Source organism: Capra hircus, chromosome 21 (assembly GCF_001704415.2).
Source record: "Capra hircus breed San Clemente chromosome 21, ASM170441v1, whole genome shotgun sequence".
Taxonomy (NCBI): domain Eukaryota; kingdom Metazoa; phylum Chordata; class Mammalia; order Artiodactyla; family Bovidae; genus Capra; species Capra hircus.
In genome coordinates, this window is record NC_030828.1 from 21,048,850 (window position 1) to 21,066,911 (window position 18,062).

Below are 18,062 nucleotides of genomic sequence, written 5' to 3' on the forward strand. Positions count from 1 at the left end.
TCCTTGTGGTCTGGGAAATTTATCTTCCAACCTGTCTATTGAATTTTTCATTTTGGCAATCATAAGCTTATTTTCAAGAGCTCTTATTGGTTCTCTGGTAAGTCTTTTTTTTTTTTTAACTGAGACACAACAAAGTATGTGGCACAAGTCTTAAGTATACTATTTGATGAGTTTAAAACTCAAGTATAAATGAATATACAGGTTTAATCATCACTCAGATCAAAACAGAGAACTTTCTCATCATTCCCAAAGGTTCCCCTCTATCAAGAGGTCAAGGACTTCCCTGGAGGTCCAGTGGTTAAAAAGCTCCCTGCAAATGCAGATGACATGGATTTGGTCCCTGGTTCTGGAGGATTCTGCAGAGCACATGCTGCGGAGCAACTAAGCCTGTGTGCCACAACTACTGAACCCATGAGCCACAACTACTGAACCCATGAGCCGCAACTAATGAAGCCCAAAGGACCTAGAGCCTGTGTTTGGCAACGAGAGAGTAGGCCCTGCTTGCCGCAGCTAGAGAAATCCCAAGTGCAGCAACCAAGACCCAGAGCAGCCAAAAAAATATATTTTTTAAAAGGTCAAACATTCCCTAAGTGCAGCATGGTAGCTAACAGGGCCACAAATCATTGTGCACAAATCTGTGCATATACCTAGCAAGATGTGTCTACCATACTTCCATGAGATCCAGCTAGTAAGGAGATGATAAGCCCCAATGGATCAAGACTGCTATTACACAGACAGCAAAAGCAAGGCCAGCCTGGTGCCAGCTTTCCCCAGCCACAGGATGACACTGAACCAGAGGGACCAGATCACAGGGAGCTTGATGGTAGATCTCTCTGCAGCTGAGAAGCCAACTATTAATAACTCAGCTGCAATCAGACAATTTTATGACCTGCTGTTACACTCTAAGTTGAGGGAGAAGGGTGGGGCAAGGTGGAAAGGCCTACATTTCACTGAAACTAGGCAAAGGGATGAGAAATGGCTTTATGGAATCTCCCAAAAGAAGGTGGCTCTTTACCAGGCTGCTTATCTCCCCTTGTTCCAGGAGGAATCATAATGTGTTCTGACAAGACTCAAATTGGACAGTGGTCAAGCCTTACCTCCCATGGCAAAGTCATCAGGGCAGTGTATCAGAGCCATTTCTAAACAGCCTTCCACCAAGTAAGGAGTAATGTATCCAGCAAATAATTCTTTTTAGGAGCATCAGTCACCCCAAGAGGCAGTCCAATTCATTGCACTGGTGGGAGCTTGCACCAATAGGAGCTTGCTGCCTATTTATCTTAGGCAACATAAGTTGAGAGGGACCACAGCTATGCGTCCCAGTAGGATGATCAGACCCACTTGCAGGTTAGACCACAGCCAGTCTCCTTATCTGTGGCCAAACCACTGTCTCCCAGATGTTACTGGGGATCAACCTTTGACCCTCCCTGTTTATGAGTCAAGAGATAGAGTTAGGACTTCCCTGGTGGTTCAGTGGGTAAGGGTCTGCCTGCCAGTGCAGGGGGCATTCATTGCTTCCCTGGTCTGGGAAGATTCCGCATGCCGCAGGGCAACTAAGCCTGTGCACCACAGCTGCGGAAGCCTGCGCATCCAAGAGCCCGTGCTCTGCAGCAAGGGAAGCCACCACATTTCCCTGCCTTGGGTGGGTGTTGGGCTCTCCTGTCTAGGGCAGTTTGAACTAGTTAGTTTTTCTGATTAGGAAGTCATCAATAGAATAATACCAAGGTGCTTCTCATGGGATTCCAGCCTACTCTGTGTCTTGGTCTATCCACTGGTGGCAAATCACAGGGGAATTCAGGTAGACCTGTGACAGCACTGAAAAGGTGTATTGAAACCCAAGCCAATAAAGACAAGCTGATTTTCATTATTTGGGTATAATGGAATGTTTAAAAAGACATTAGCAAGGTCTGTCCTCTCAGAGCCCAATAACGAGAGAGAGTTTTCAGAGGTCCTGGTGGTCCAGGGGTTGAGAATCTGCCTTGCAATACATGGCTCGTGGGTTAGGGTTCCCATGTGCTGTGGAGCGACTAAGACCCCTTATACTGCAGCCAAATGAATAACTACATATTCAAAAACAAAACAAAAAAAAAACAAGAGAGTTTTTCTTTATGGAAAGACTATCACTTTCCTCTTTTGGGACCCCTTGTATAATAGCCAAACCTACGTAGCCTTATGGCAGGTTTCTCTCCTTACTTTGGCCTGTAATGTGTTACCTTGACCTTTGCCGAGGTTTCCATTCTAGGAAAATGATTGCACGGTAGCTGAAGAGTTTCCCAGAGACATCCCCAGGAGCATGAGAAGATTTGGTTTCAGCCTTGGGCTGCCAGGGTTGAGCAAACGTTCAGTCTGAATTTGGGATGGCAATTTCATCATCTACATTTTACCATAGTTTTTTAAAATTAATGGATAGGAAAATCTGCCATACAAAAAGAGTTTCTGTGGAACAACCAATTACCGTGCTTAGGAGTATACAACTTCACTCCCTCAAAGATTTGAGACAGCTTTCAAAAATATGTGTAGTACTAAAAGATTAGGGCTTTCCTGATGAACGAGCAGGTAGAGAATCTGCCTGCAGTGCTGGAGACACAGGAGACTAAGGTTCAATCCCTGAGTCCAGAAGATCCCCTGGAGGAGGGCATGGCAACCTACTCCAATATTCTTGCCTGAAAAACCACATGGACAGAGGAGCCTGGCGAGCTACAGTCCGAAGGGTTGCAGAGAGTTGGACACGACTGAACAACTAAGAACACACATTTCATCATCTGGGTATGCATATCTCCATACTGAATCCAGACTGAGGTCACAGCGGACTAAAAGGAAGTGACTACTTGGCCACATTGGCACTCAGTGTGGGGCCGAAAAGGTCACATCCCCTTTTTTGGAGCAAAGACGGGGCTCCGTGGGCTGTCAGGTCAAGTGTGGGCTAGAACTCTGGCGCGAGGATCCAGACAGCTCATTACTCACACCGACAGCAAAAGCACGGCCAGCATGGTGTCCAGTTCTCACCCCCCTAGTGCTATAGGCTGACACTGAACTGGAGGGACAGATGACAGGAGGCATGATGGTAGGCCACTCTGCAACTGTGGAGCCAACTCTAAACTACGGCCAAGCAGTTGTGGGGCCTCGGGCCTTACTCTGCGAAGGGAGGGGGCCAGATAGAAAACCTGCACTCAACTGAAACTAGAAAGATGGATGAAAAATGGTCTCCCACAATATAGGAAGGCTCCCCTCTAGGCTGCTCTGTCCTCTTGCTCCAGGAATCATAGTGGCATGTTCTGTCAAGACTGCAGTCACCATGCACAAACCTTGCCCACGTGGTCAATGTAGAGACATGCAAGGTTGTAAGGGCACCAAGGCAGTGCTGTTTCTCTACACGCTGGCCACTTCTGTTGGTACCCCTCAGACAACCACTGTTTTCATTTCTCTATAGCTTAGTTTTGCCTGTGCTTGAACTTCCTGAAATGGAATCACAAGCACTGCTTCACGCAGTTTCTTTACTCAACCTGTCTTTGAGATCCGTCAGTGTTTGGTGCATGTACTTATAGTTTGTTCTTGTTTATTGCTATATAGACATTTGGGTGATCCCCAGTTTACTCTGGTTCTAGCTCCTCTCTCTCCTTCTGGAACTTCAGTCACCTTGGAGTCCCACATGTGTCTTAGGCTCTGTTCTTTCTATTTCTTCTTCTCTCTTTTTTAGTTTAAAAGTGAAACTATTAATTGCTCAGTCATGTTGGACCCTTTGCAACCCCATGGACTGTAGCACTCCAGGCTCCTCTGTCCATGGGATTTTCCAGGTACGAATACTGGTGGTGGTGGTTTAGTTGCTCAGTCTTGTCTGACTCTTGGCAACCCCCTGGACTCTAGCCCACCAGGCTCCTCTGTCCAAGGGATTCTCCAGGCAAGAATACTGGAGTGGGTTGCCATTCCCTTCTCCAGGGAATCTTTCTGGCCCAGGGATCAAACCCACATCTCCTGCATTTCAGGCAGATTCTTCACCATCTGAGCCACCAGGGAAGCCCTTTTTTAGTTTAGACGCTGTAAACCTGACTTTACGTTCACTGTCTTTTGTTTAGGGAACGAATCCTGGGACTGTGTGTTTAGTCTGTATGTGATTTTATCCTTTAGTTCTATGAATTTTTAGAATTTGTAGTTTCAGAGATGACATTTTTCAGTTCTACCTGCTCCTTTGATTCTTTTAAAATGGATTCTAACCCTGTTGAAATTCTCTGTATTTGCATCTATTTTGTCCACTTTTTTCTCTGTTTAACATATTAAGCATAGTTATTTTGAAATCCTTACCTGCCGAATCCAGTATCTGGATCATTTGTGGGTCTGCTTCTATTGTTTTTCTCTTGTATATTGGCCCCATTTTTCTTCCTTTTTGCATGTTTTATACTATGTATCACATGTTGTATTTTGGGTATAAAAGAAGGGTAAAATATTATGTTATTCCTTTCCCCAACTTCTCCCCGAGGGTTCCCGAAGGAGCTAGTTACCTTGATGTGATCAAGCATTGAGCTGAGTTGGGGCAGTTACAGTTCTGATAAACCTCAGATCTGGGAAAGCCTGGCCAGTCTCTGTCTCTCCAAGTCTTTCAAATTCTGCTCTAAAGAGATTTTAAAGTTAGCTCTTTAGCCTCCCACAGTTTGAAAACCTGGCCAGTATCTTGAGGGAGAGATCAGTTCGTTTGTTTCAGGGCCCCTCCCTCTAAACCTCTGCCTTTCCAGCCCAGCCCCTGGCTGGTTGCCCACACTGCTCCAGAATGTTCCATGGGGGAAACTGCTTTTGCATTTGGGGTTCCTCTAGGTGCCAATCCAGTACTTTGGCCGCCTCATGCGAAGAGTTGACTTACTGGAAAAGACCCTGATGCTGGGAGGGATTGGGGGCAGGAGGGTAGAGTGGATGACATTGAGTTAGAGTGTGACTAAGTGAAAATTCAAACTGTGTCTCCATTAGAAGTGAAAAGTGGAACTGAAGAACTTCTGCTTCAGGGTAGGATGTGGTAGGTCCCCCAGACAACAGAGGATGAGATGGCTGGATGGCATCACCGACTCAATGGACGTGAGTTTGAGTGAACTCTGGGAGTTGGTGATGGACAGGAAGGCCTGGTGTGCTGCGATTCACGGGGTCACGAAGAGTCAGACACGACTGAGCAACTGAACTGAACTGAACCGAACTAGGTGCCAATCCATAGCACAGTCCCTGTAAGCACCATTTTTTCCCCTGCTCCCCAACAGCACCTCTTAATTCTGATCATCAGAGATGTCCCAAATCAGCAAATGTCTCAGGGAAGAGAATAGCTGTGCATCATCAGTTCACCTTGGAGGGGCTTTCTCCTCCTTGAAATGTTAATTCATATAGTCTTCGATTTCTTAACACTACTTGCCATTGTCTTTAAAAACTATTGTCTTCGTCTGTCGTTTCCTCTTCATTGCTGCAATGGGAGTAGGGGCTGGGGGACCGACCTACCACATCCTACCCTGAAGCAGAAGTTCTTCAGTTCCACTTTTCACTTCTAATGGTGACACAGTTTGAATTTTCACTTAGTCACACTCTAACTCGATTTCCTCTTGTTTAAACATGTATTAGGCCTTTGACTTTTCAACCCTTTGAAAGTAGATATCGATGGCTTCTTGAACTTTCTTGAAAGACGGTCATTTTTACTTCAAAATTCTTACTGCTTTGTCCTTTGGAGCTAAAAGTCTTCCTAGTTTCTGTTTTTTGGTTTGTTTATACTTCTTCTTTTTTTTTTTTTTTTTTTGGCTGCACCGCACAACATGCAGGATCTTAGTTCCTCAACCAGGGATTGAACCCACTTCAGTAGAAGCACAGAGTCTTAACTGCTGGACCACCAGGAAAGTCCTTCTTTGTCTTTTTGACCTTCACCATTGCTGCTAGCAAAGTTTCAAATAACCTTTTAGGTTTTGGGGGACTTAAGGGAGGAAGTGAGGGCCCCTCATTGCTCGGTAAACTTGTCTTGAGAGATGCAAAGCATTTTCTTTCTCTCTGGCCACTCCATCCGCTCTGGGTGGAGCTCCATCTTTCCCTGACACTCTCCTTCCCTTCTGTATCTCCTGTGACTGTGGGACACAGACTCAGGGTCTGTAAACATTTATAAGCTAATGACTTCCCTGGTGGCTCAGCTGGTAAAGAATCCACCTGCAATGTGGGAGACCTGGGTTCAATCCCTGGGTTGGAGAAGGGAAAGGCTACCCACTCCAGTATTCTGGCCCAGAGAATTCCATGGACTATATAGTCCATGGGTTGGCAAAGAGTCGGACATGACTGAGCAACTTTCACTTTCACTTTCAAACCTCAGCTGCCAGCCTTTACTTCCCTCTGAGCTTCCAGACTTACATGTCACACTTAGATCCCCACAGGCCCCTCAAATGCTTCTCCTAACTCGCCATCCTTCCCACGGCTCTGATCCTCTGCCTGGGCTCCTAATTCAGAAATAACACCTCCATCTGGTCTGAAGCCTGCACATCGTCTTGGTCTCTCTCCCTCCTCCCCAAGTCTCACATCCAACATCTACCAACCACACCGCGTCAGTTCCGCCCTGGTAACGCTGCCCATCCTCCTCCTTCCCCACGGCCATGGTACAGGCCCTCTGGTCCTCCTAAGACCTGCCCTCCAGAGGACTGCACATGCTGAGAGCACCTGATGAGCACAAATGGGTTTATTATTTCTGCCTGGAAGAGGAAGCCCTGGAAGGAGCAGGGATGCAGGGCAGGCCGGGAGCTGCAGCCTTGCCCGCAGCATAGAATCCAGAGGCTGGAGTCCAGGACGTTGAAGAGCTGTCCAGCGGGGTGAGCTGGAGCCCCGCTGAGGAGGTATGATCTTGCCCGCAGGGGCCGCTGGCTTGAGCAGTGGGGCCCAGCCTCACCGGTGCCGCTTTCGAATGCTCTGTAACTCCTGGTAGATGACGCTGAAGGTCGGCCGCTGCCCTGGCTCATAAGCCCAGCACTGCTCCATGAGTCTGAACACAGCATCGGGGCACAGTTCAGGGCAGGGCAGGCGGCCCCCTGTGAGGACAAGCACAGCATACCAGGCATAAGGAGGGGGTCTGAGGGCCCCTGGCAGCCCCTGGGGACATGCCAGGAGCAATGGGAACTGCTTAAGCTGCAAAGTTCTTTTTTTTTCCTTGCAGCATTTTTATGGAGCCCCCTGTTCTTTCCCAGAAACACAGAGATTCTCATCTCAAGTTACTGTATGCTAGCTGTGTGATTCTTGTGAAATCTCAACTTCCTTCTGTAAACGAGAGCTTTTAATTCTGACCTCACCTGTTATGAAGAGTAAATGAGGGGCTTCCCTGGTGGCTCAGTGGTAAAGAATCCACCTGCCAGTGCAGGAGACACGGGTTCAATCCCTGGTCTGGGAAGATCCCACGTGCTGCAGAGCAACTAAGCCCATGTGCCACGACTGCTGAGCCTGTGCTCTGGAGCCTGGGAGCTGCAGCTGCTGAAGCCTGCATGCCTAGAGCCCGTGCTCCACCACAAGAGAGGAGAAGAGCCCACACAGCTGCTAGGACCCGGAGCAGCCGGAAATAATTAAATACATACAAACGTTCAAAAAAGGGTAGATGAAATAAGGGTATAGCCTGGCACATAACAGGGGTTCCCTGGATGGTACCTCAAGAACTGTCCTTACTGTGCCCCAGTGGGGAGGACAGACGGGAGACCTGGAAGAGTCCAGCTGGAGTGCCAGGAAGAGGGCCTGGCCCTGGGACCACTGTCGGGCCACCGGGCTCCCTTACCATTTTCCACGAATTCCCGGGTCTGCTGATTGCTGAGGTTGGGGTAGGGGGAGGCCCCCAGGCTGAATGTCTCCCAGAGCAAGATGCCAAAGCTCCACACATCGCTCTCAGAGGAGTAGCGGCCTGCGAGGAGGTGAGGCAGCGTGAGTGGGCCGTGCCCACCAGCCAGAGAGGGGCAGGCGGCGGCACCCGTGCCCGGCCTTGGGCCTTGCGGCCAGCGTGGATCAGGCCCAGGTACCGTAGTTAAGGGCCTCCGGTGCGGTCCACTTCACGGGGACTTGTCTGAGACCCCCCGAGGCCGCGTAGATTCCGTCGGCTTCCTCCCGGGACATCCCGAAGTCACTGATCTTCAGGACATTCTTCTCTGTCACCAGGCAGTTGCGAGCAGCCAGGTCCCTGGGTGAAGCAGGACACGGGGCTCATGTGGCCAACGTCCGCGCGGCACCTGCCAGCTGCCTGGCCAGGGCACGCTTGACACAGTCATGGGCCAGAGCTGTGCCTGCGACGATGCCTGGTCCCTTTGAAGCACAGCCCACCTCTGGAGCTGGTGGCTGCTGTTGAAGGGGCAGAGGTGGGGAAGGGGTGTTGGGACGGGCTGCCATGCCCACCCCTCGCTCCCTCACCGGTGAATGCAGCATTTGCTCTCCAGGTACTCCATGCCCGCGGCCGCGTCCCCTACCATCTGCAGCAGTGTCTTCACCCGCAGGCGGGCTCCCTCCGTCCGAAGGAAGGTCAGGAAGTCGCCCCCTGGGAGTGGGCGGTGTTGGTGGGGAAAGCTCGGTGAGCCTTTGGGTGAGGGGTTTGAGATGGAAGAGACCTAGCCCAGCTGAGTGCCCCACCCCCAGAGATCAGCTCCCTTGGCTCACCCTGCACAAGCTCCATGACGATGTAGATGGGCTGTTTTTGGGTGCAGACGCCAATGAGACGCACGATGTTGGGGTGGCTGTACTGCTTCAAGATCCTGCGGGGTTGGGGGTGCTGCTTAGGCTCCTGCCTCGGGCAGGGGTGGGAGGGGTCTTACACATTCGCCTCCCCAGCCCCAGGAGCCCCAGGGAAGGCCAGGTGGCCCGAGGGAGAACAGGAGACAGGCAGCAGAGGAGAAGAGCAGCTGACCAGGATGTGTGATTTCGGCTGGGTCCCCAAGCCTGGACCCCGCCAAGCTACAGAGGCGCCAGGAGGCTTAAACAACACGGTAGAAGGCAAGCCCTGTGGAGGTCAAACGTCCTCCATGTGCCAGGGAACCTGTTGTACAGGGGCCCTACAGGGATGGGTGTTCTATCACCCACCTTGCTTCCTGCAGAAACTTGGCCTTGAGGTCAGGGGGCAGCGTCTCGCGACAAGATTTCACCGCCACCAGGGTGTTGTCTGCTCGCAGGCGTCCGCTGAACACTTCGCCAAAGTTCCCCTGAAACAGCCTGGGGTTCCTACCTGTCTTCCCTGGACTGTGGGCCTCTCCTGCACCAGGAGCGCTGCCCACTCTGTCCCTACCAGCCCTTGACTCAGTGCCCCACCCCGCCGCTGTGCTTAGTCCTGCTCATTCTGGCTTTCGGTTCAGGGGGCCAAGCGGACATGGGGGACAGGCAGAGAGAGTCACCCCTGATTGACTGCAGTCACTGAGAAGTGACATGGAGGGTTCAAAAATCACTTTTGCTTGGGTTGGAAAAGCATTCTGAGTTTTAGGACAGTGGCTTCTTTCCTGAGAATGTATTGTATGTATTTATATTTGTTTATCTACTTATTTTTGGCCATGCCATGCAGCAGGCAGGATCTTAGTTCCCCGATAGGAGTCAGACTTGTGCCCCCTGCATGGGGAGCATGGAGTCTTCCCCACTGGCCCACCAGGCCAGTAACATGAATAGAGCGTGTCTCGCCTCTTTGAGGTGGGGGGTGGTGGGGGTGATGTGCGTGCGTGTGAGGGGCATAGGGTGTGGAGCTGGCAGCAGAAGCGTCTCCGGGGAGTTGTCAGGGCAGGCATTCTCCGCTCAGTTTCTGGAAGGATGGTGTATGGCAGTGGATGGACGGTGGACAGGGGTCCAAGCTAGGACTCAGATTCAGGGGCGGGAAGGCAGGCGGCCAGGAGCTGGCAGAGCACACTTGACTCACCCGCCCAATCTGCTCGCCCAGGACCAGGTCCTCGTGGCTTAGCGCCCACTTGTCCTGAGGAAGGGAGGAGGTTGGAGGGGTCAGAGGTCAGCAGTGGGTGCACGTGCTGGGCCCTACTAAGGACTGAACACCCCCCACCAACCCTGGGCATCTTGGTTTGTTGGTCTGTAAAATGGGGACTGGACCCAGGGTCACACCTAGATGACTCGGGGACCAGGCAGGGGCACTAAGTGTGTGAGCACCAGCCTGGTGTACAAGGCCCAGGAAAAGGGAGTGATCTTGATGTTCCAAGCCTAGTGGGAGGCTGGCTGGGCTCCCTGTATGGATTAATATGTATCCTCTATGTGTGTGCTAAAGTCACTTACAGTTGTGTCTGACTCTTTACGACTCTATGGACGGCAGCCCCACCAAGCTCCTCTGTGCATGGGATTTTCCAGGCAAGAATACTGGGTGGGTTGCCATTTTCTTCACTAGGGGAATCTTCCCAACCCGGGGATTGAACCCGCATTGCTCACGTTTCCTGAACTGGCAGGTGGGTCCTTCCCACCTAGTGCCACCTGGGAAGCCCACATACATGTATGTATTGCTGGGGACCTGAAAAGCCCTCGGTGTTAGGATCCTCTGTGGGCCTAAGCCCGCATCCCCCAGCCCCTGCCCCAGCCTCACCTTGGGCACAGCCCTGTTCAGGACGATGCCGCTCTTCTTGGTGAGGGGCTGCTGGGAGCGCAGCAGGTGGTCGACGAGCAGGGGGATGCTGGGAAAACCATCTCCTTCCAGTCGGTACAGGTTCTGCAGGGGCGGGGGGACCTGGGGTCAATGGCCTCCATTGCTGGGTGTGGGGGGTCACTGAGCCGTGGGAGAGGAGAGGAAGGAAGAGCAGTGGGGAGAAAGGGCCTGCCTGGGGCGAGAGGCAGAGACCTGAGGGTGCACAACAAGCCTGCTCCCCCATCTTATGGGGGGATGCAGGCTGAAGGCTTAACCTCTGTTGGTTTTTGCAGGGATTGGGTGGTCTCTGCGGCCCCTTTCAGCTCTGCCAGGGAGGCATCTAAGACATAGCAGCTCCTTTCTACTGCCTCAAGGTCATTCCCTGCTGAAGGGAAGGGGAGGGGAGGGGAGGCGGGGGAAGGGCAGGGCAGGCTGGGGTCCACTCACGTCGGCGGACTGGATGATGAAGTGCCGGGGCTGGCCATCCCACAGCACCGACAGCACGTACTCCTGCTTGCCCTGGCTCTCCCGGACGAGGAAGTCCCCGGAATGTGTCAGGAGCTCAGCCACCTCTGTCCGCGGGATGGCCCCATGGTACCACACCTGCTCGTGCAGGGGTTTCTGCACCTCTGGAACGAGCTGCAGCGGCGGGGGGAGCTGGAAAGGCACGGGGGAGGAGCAAGGAGGGGTTGCTAGGCCAGCCAGTTGGGTGGGTGGGGGGAGGCGTCTCTGTCTGTCTGCCTCTCACGGGCCTCCCGTCCCCACAAACCACTGGAGTGCCACATAGAGCCACCTGCAACCCTCGGAACCAGCAATAAACTTGCCCAGGCTGGCCAATCTCAAACCAAGCTTTGCTTTGTCCACCAGTCTGCAGCCCGCCAACCACTCCTGGAGCGGGGAGAGCCCTGGGGTGACCGTGCCACACAACATGGGTGATGGAGAGGAAGGGGTAGGCAGGGGTGACAGGATCTGGAGTCCCAAGGAAGAGCGGGGCACCCCAGTAAAAGTGGCCTGGGAGGAGCCTTCAGTAACTAAACCCCGGGACTAAACCCAGTGGCCTAGGGAGGCGTTCCTGAGAGCCCTGGCCCGGCCCACCCCTTAGGGAAGGGCGGAGCTGTGGATCCACTCACCGAGAACTTGGGACGGAAGATTCCCGAGATGTGGCTCTTGAGGATCTCCAAGGTGGGTGTCCTTCCCCCTTCTCGCTCCTGCTCCTGAGGCCAGGGACAGACGTCAGCGGGTGGCCAGGCTTGGGGAGGGAGGGGGAGGGTGAAAATGAGGCGCGCATCCCTCAGGGGTGGGCGGGCAGGGCTGGCGGCATGGGGGCAGCCGGTGGGCGGCTCACCGAGGACGAGGTGGAGTGGCGGTCGTCCTGCAGGAGCAAGACGGGCGGGGGCTCGCCGGGGCCCAGCCGCTCCATCTTGGCCTGCAGCAGCTCCTGCTGGGCCTGCAGCTTGGCCTGCCCGCACAGCGCGACCTGCAGCCCCTGCAGTGCCTCCTGAAGTGCCTGCTTCTTGCCCAGCAGCTGCACCCTGCAGGCAGGGGCGGGCAGTGATGGAGGGGAGTGAGGGTGGTTCAGCCTGCAGCTAAAGGCTAGGGATGAGCCAGGCAGGCTGGATGGAGGGCAGGGAGGACCAGGAAGTGGCTGTCAGCAGGCCCCACTCACCTCTCCCGGGGGTGGGTGGTCTGCTCCTCATTCCAGAGCTCTCGCTGCAGCTGAGTGACTGCCTCCTGCCGACTGAGCACCGTCTGGGTGGCCGCGGCCAGGTCATCTGTCACTGAGGTCAGCCTGCGCCCGGAGGAAGGGCAGTGTGAGAGTCGCACCCCTCGGCTGCCTCCCTGCCAAGCCGAGTAAGCCCGCAGCCTGGCCGCAGCGCTGCATGGGCAGTGTCTGCCGCCCCCCTCGGTCCCCAGCTGAGCCCCCACACACGTGTGCTGCACACTCTCCACTGTCAGTTCATTCAGCTGCAGCTCCCCGGACTCCAGCAGCTCAGTCTCCTCCAGGAGTGACTCATCAAAGGTGACACAGGGTGGGATATCAGGGGCAGACCTGCGGCAACAGTGCACGTCAGTGCCCGACAGGCCAGCCGCCCAGGCGCCTGGCCCCCACGAGGAGGGGCTTACCCGTACTGCTGCAGGAAGCCTTGGTACTCAGCCTCCGGCTGGATGCGGGCCACCGCTGCAGCCATCTCCCGGTGAATGGTCACCACCTCGTCTTGCACCAGGCTGCTAATCTCCAGGTACTCCTGCAGGGTCTCCTTCCTGCCCCCAGGCCAGACCCTGGGTCAGAGAGGCCTCAGGCTGGACAAGGCTAGAAGCTTGGGGCCCGTGGCACTGGATTTGGGCCCGCCGTGGGGTTAGACTTGCCCCTCACCCATCATTGACCATTTCCCAGAAGTCATAACAAGGCCCCAGTGATCGCATATGAGTGGAGTGTGTGGTGTGAGGAAGTGCTCAGGAAATGTGAGCTACAGATGTGTCTGCTCTGGGCAGTCAGCCCCACGGTGGGGCTCTGGGGGCTCTGATAACCCCGGAAGCCATCACTGTGCTGACCCCATATTGATACCTCCAGTCCCAACACCTCCCAGAGCTCCAATTGTCTCATGTAACCATCCATCTATTCAACACATCCCGTTGGACATCTCTTGACACCCAGACTCCACCAGCTGAAAAATGAACTCCTCTGGCTGTCCTCTGAACCTGCTTCTCCCCATGCCTTCTCCACGTGGCCTCTGCCTCGCAGGGGCTCCGGGCCAAGCCTCTGGAGCCATCCTTGACTATTCTATCCACACCCCGCTTCCAGTCCATGAGGAAATTCCACTGGCTCCACTTTCAAAGCACTTCCGAGGCCTGACCACTTCTCCCCTCCACTGCTACCGCCTGGGTCTAGGGGCCGTGGTCTGTGGTCCAGATCACTTCAGTGGCTCCTGTCTGGTCTAACCCTGTCTTGCCCGCTTAAGTCTGTTCTTAACTTGGCAGACAGACTGACCTTAGTAAGATGGCTCAGATCCGGCCACTCTTCTGGTCCACTCGGAGCCAAAGTCTTCACAATGGGCTGCCGGACCCTCTCACCCTCCTGCAGCCCCTTGTCTGACTTCCCACGCTCTGCACAGGCTACACTGGCTTCCTAGCTGTTCCCTGATTTCAGGCATTCTTCCACCTTGAGCCTGCGGTTCCCTCTTTCTAGTGTGACCCTTCTCCAAACGTCTTCCTGGCCCACCCTTGCACTTTTGAGGCTTTCCCAGACCATTCCCCTTAGAACGGTAAGCTCCTGGACTTCCCTGGTGGTCCAGGGCAGGTCTGCCGATGCAGGGGACACAGGTGGACCCCTGCTCTGGGACGATCCCACATGCCTCGGGGCGACTACTCCCGTATGCTACAACGACTAAAGCTCACGCTCGAGAGCCCATGTTCCACAAGAGAAAAGCCCTCCCAGCATAACTAGAGAGTAGCCCCTGATCGCTGCAACTAGAGAAAGCCCTTTGCACAACAGTGGAAACCCAGTGCAGCCAAAAATGAGTAAGTAAAAATTAAAAGATAAATACATATAAAGAACTGTCTTATAAAAAAAACCCAAAAACAATAACCTCCTACCCTGCCCCCCTGCATCCCCATTTTCTTTTCTTATTTTTCTCCATAGCATCTATCTCCTCTAACAGGCTTTCTACTTTACTTGCTGATTTCCTTTTCTTTTCCCACAAATGAATAATCCTAGAGGACAGAATTTTGGTCTCTATTCTCTGCTGGATCACCCAGGAGAGCCTAGAATGGTGTTCAATACATATAATGAAAGTGAAAGTGTTAATCACTCAGAAGAATTGTGTCCGACTCTTCTGCGACCCCATGGACAGAGGAGCCTGTCCATGGAATTCTCCAGGCATGAATACTGGAGTGGGTTGCCATTCCCTTCTCTAGGGGAATCTTCCTGACCCAGGGATCAAACCCTGGTCTCCTGCATTGCAGGCAGATTCTTTACCATCTGAGCCACCAGGGAAGAGCCCATACACATAATAGAACCCTGCAATAAGGGCCCCAGAATAATATAATTTGGATGTCAATTGACTGGCCCAGGGCTCATCTGCACGTCATCACAGGACTGTCAGTTTCCCAGGGTGGGGTTTTCTGGACCCTGCCTCGGCGTTAGGGCTATGGCGGGCTAGGTGGGAGTGGGGGTGGGCGGGGCTGTGGGCTCACAGGATGCAGGCCATCTCCTGGTGCAGGTCTTGCAGGGACTGAAGCAAGCTGGGCAGCATGAGCTGGTGGTGGTGCTGGTGATGCAACTGCGCCGCCCGCACACCCAGCACATAGCGGTTGTGGTGAGCAAAGAGCTTCCACAGGCTGCGCACATACTTGTCCTTGGCCTTGTCACGGTCCTTGTCTGCCAGATTGGGGGAAGGAGGTGAGGGTTACCCAGAACAGAGGCCTAGGTGGCGCCCGCCGCCCCTGTGATACCTATGGACAGGCCTGGGCTGAATCCCCACCCTTTTCAGGGAGGGAAGCCTCGGACCTTTGGCTGCCTCCTGGTACTTGCGCCGGGCCTGGGCGCTGTCCCGTGCCAGGGCTCGGTACTGGCTCTTCAGCTTCTCAATGTCCTGGCTGTGACTCTGGAGAGAGAGGAGGGACCGGTGTAATTCAGCGGGTTCCTGGAGGATTGCTGCCTAAGGTGCAGCCCTGGACGGGGCCTGTGGTCCAGGTGGGCAAGTGCTCCAAGCCCATATTTCAGGAAGGACCTGGAGACCCCTGGGACTTAGCCGTTGTTGCTGAGGTTAAGGTCAGAGGAGCTGGGCTAAGGACAGGGAGGCTCTGGGGGTGGCAGAGAGCTGGACTGGGCAGGCGACAACTGTCCCTCCTTGGCCTAGAGTGGTATCAGGTGGCAGGCGTATGTGTGGGCTGTGCAGAGCTCCACGCTTAGAAGGACCTGTGTTTGGCTGAACGCTGTTGATGCCATCTTGAAATTCTTAATAATTTGTTGACAAGGAGCCCCGTGTTTTCCTTTTGTACTGGTTTCCCAATTATGTTCCTGGTGGCAGGAGCAACAGATGGTCAAGACTGGATGAAGACCCCAGTTCCCTGCTGATGCGCTGGGATACTCAGAACAAACTCCAGCCCTCTCCTCTGAACCTCAGCTTCCTCATCTGCCACAGAGTGAAGTGCACAGACTAGCTCAGCCTTTTCCTCCAGGGCCAGAGCGGAAACGTTTTAGGCTTATAGGCCGTGCAGTCTCTGTTAAAATTGCTCGGCTCTGCCATTTTAGCTCTTCAGTGTTGTTGTTTAGTCGCTAACTCACGTCCGACTCTTTTGTGACCCCCATGGGCTGTAACCTGCCAGGCTCCTTCTGTCCATGGGATTCTCCAGGCAAGAATACTGGAGGGGGTCAGCCATTCCCTTCTCCAGGGGATCTTCCTGACCCAGAGATCCCGTCCGCGTCTCCTGCATTGGCAGGCGGATTCTCTACCACTGAACCACCAGGGAAGCCCTAGCTCTTCAGTAGCCATAGTGTGACAAACATATGGGCAAGTCTGTGTTCTGCTTACACTGCCTACAAAAAGCAGACTGACACCTGAATTAGGTGCTCTCCTGGAGAGAGGGATGACTGGGTGAAGACTGGCCACCAGGGGCCGCTGTGGGGCCGCTGCAAGGCTGGGGTTTGTGCTGGGAGAAGGGGTGTGGTGCAGACAGCTGCCCAGCACATTGAAGAAGGCTAAAGCCTCCACGTAAATAGCTCCTATCAAACAGCCTCTAGACGGAGGAGCTGGGCAGGATTCAAATGCAGTCAGGCCCGCTTCACAGCCCCAGTCCTTAACCTCCAAGTCAGGGGACCATGCTGCTGCCTCGTGGAGTCTGAGTCCCTGGGAGGAGTGAGCCTTGGGCCAAGCGCCATCCCTCTCTCTGTCTCTCTCAAGGGCCAGCTGGTGCAGTGCAGGAGATGGGCAGCACTCCTTGGTCCTGAGCTCCTCCCAGGCAATGGCTGGATCACTCATCCTTGTGCTTCCCAGTGTTCCTCGGCCCTGGCACACAGTAGGGTGACAGAAAAAAGAACAGAGGAGCCCCCCCCCCCCCCCCCCGCCAAAGGCCAGTCCTAGCTGCAGCGGGAAGGAGGGAAGGAAGCGGGAGCTGGCTCTGGGGGCAGGCCTGTGGTCAGACACTTCCACTTCTTCAGGAAATCCAGGGGTTCCTTGCAAAACCAGCCCTCTGAGGCTCAGAACGTAGGCAGGGAGGACAGAAGCCCACACACCTTGGTGAACTCCTGCTGTAGCTGCTGCCACTGCTCATTGTAGGTTCTGCGCATTTGCTGGCGCTCCCGGATCAGCAGACTCAGCTTGCTCAGGGGCCCTGAGTTCAGGTCCTCCGCGTGCTGCCTCAGCACCCGGCTCAGGCCCTCCGTCTGGCTGGTGAGCTCTGTCCAGGACTGCAGTGGGGAGGGGCAGGCAATGGGGAACTTAGCTTCTGAGGTAGACCTGCCAAATCTGCAGCCCTCCCCAGCGGGGGACTCCGGGAAATGGAAGGGGCAGGCGGGCCTACCCAGGCACCCACGGGAATTTGCTGGTGGCGGGCGGGAAGAGGCGGGGAGTCTAGAACCCCACCTGACTGATGGGGCTGTGGGGGCCGATGCCCCGGCTCTGGCCCCCGCTGTCCTGCAGCGACATGTGGTGAAGCAGCCCGGCATATTCCCTGTCACTCTTGACCCGCTGGGCCATCCACTTCCTCATGCCCTCCAGCAGCCGGAGCTCGGCCTCCTGCACCTGCTGCACGGCCCCGTGGCCCTGGGGGCTGCACAGCTCTGAAGAGAAGCCCATAGTGTCGTCCTGGGGACGGAGAGAGGAGAGGCCACCACTGGGAGTGAGTAGCTGGAGATGGACGGAGGGGCGGGACAGGGAGGCGAGAGGCTGAAGAGCCACAGACAGGCAGAAGGTGGACGCCTGTCCCCCTGGAACGCAACAATGGGTACGAAACACCGCCTGGCCTGGGAAAGCCGTCGGTGCTTCCCGTGTCCCAGGTGGAGGCCTGATGCCGGCGGTCTCCTCCCCAGGCCTGGAACAGAAACCTCCCACAGTCTCCTTCCCTGGATCTTTCCACCCAGCTCCCGCTGCAGGCGCAAGACGTGCACTGGGCCCTCGGCAGGGCCAAGGCTGCCCCTGCAGGCACCCCAGGCGGCCACCCCGCCACCCCCACCCCCAGCCCCTACCCTCCCGCGGCCCCTGCTCCACCCTGTCCCGTGTCCCTTTCTCTGATCGCCTGCCAGGCCCCTGCCCAACCGCCTCCCGGGTTGGCCGCTGCCCCCTGGGCCTCAGTATAGGCATTACCGATGCGGGCAGCTGCTCCTGGGCCTCCGAGGACCGACTTACACTCAGGCCCCACACCGCCCCGGCCAGTTCCTGATTCCGCTCTTCCTCCTCCTGTGGTTTCAGTTGGCCCAGGCCCCGGGGCGGGCCGGCCGAGGGGAAGGGGCGGGCGGGAGCCCCGACGCCTGCCCGCCCCCCCTGCCCAGCGCCGGCCGCTG

General features: G+C 54.9%; 1 protein-coding gene across 3 annotated transcripts; it reads right to left on the minus strand.

Annotated features, from left to right (window-relative positions):
- Window positions 6,659-18,062, minus strand: FES (FES proto-oncogene, tyrosine kinase). 3 transcript variants are annotated; one of them, XM_018066106.1, is made up of 19 exons: window positions 17,866-18,062; window positions 17,146-17,367; window positions 16,797-16,970; window positions 15,069-15,165; window positions 14,756-14,939; window positions 12,686-12,823; window positions 12,492-12,611; window positions 12,228-12,350; window positions 11,907-12,093; window positions 11,692-11,775; window positions 11,009-11,218; window positions 10,523-10,645; window positions 9,857-9,910; window positions 9,040-9,158; window positions 8,620-8,714; window positions 8,377-8,500; window positions 7,992-8,149; window positions 7,754-7,876; window positions 6,659-7,022 (listed from the first exon to the last, which is right to left on the minus strand). In XM_018066106.1, exons 2-19 carry the CDS (start codon window positions 17,356-17,358, stop codon window positions 6,880-6,882), a joined length of 2,469 nt encoding a protein of 822 aa, XP_017921595.1. In that variant the 5' UTR covers window positions 17,359-17,367; window positions 17,866-18,062; the 3' UTR covers window positions 6,659-6,879. The 3 variants fall into 3 exon arrangements, with proteins under 3 accessions (XP_017921595.1, XP_017921596.1, XP_017921597.1); XM_018066107.1 differs by having other exon boundaries at window positions 6,662-7,022; window positions 17,908-18,062; XM_018066108.1 differs by lacking the exons at window positions 16,797-16,970; window positions 17,146-17,367; window positions 17,866-18,062 and adding an exon at window positions 16,366-16,612 and having other exon boundaries at window positions 6,662-7,022.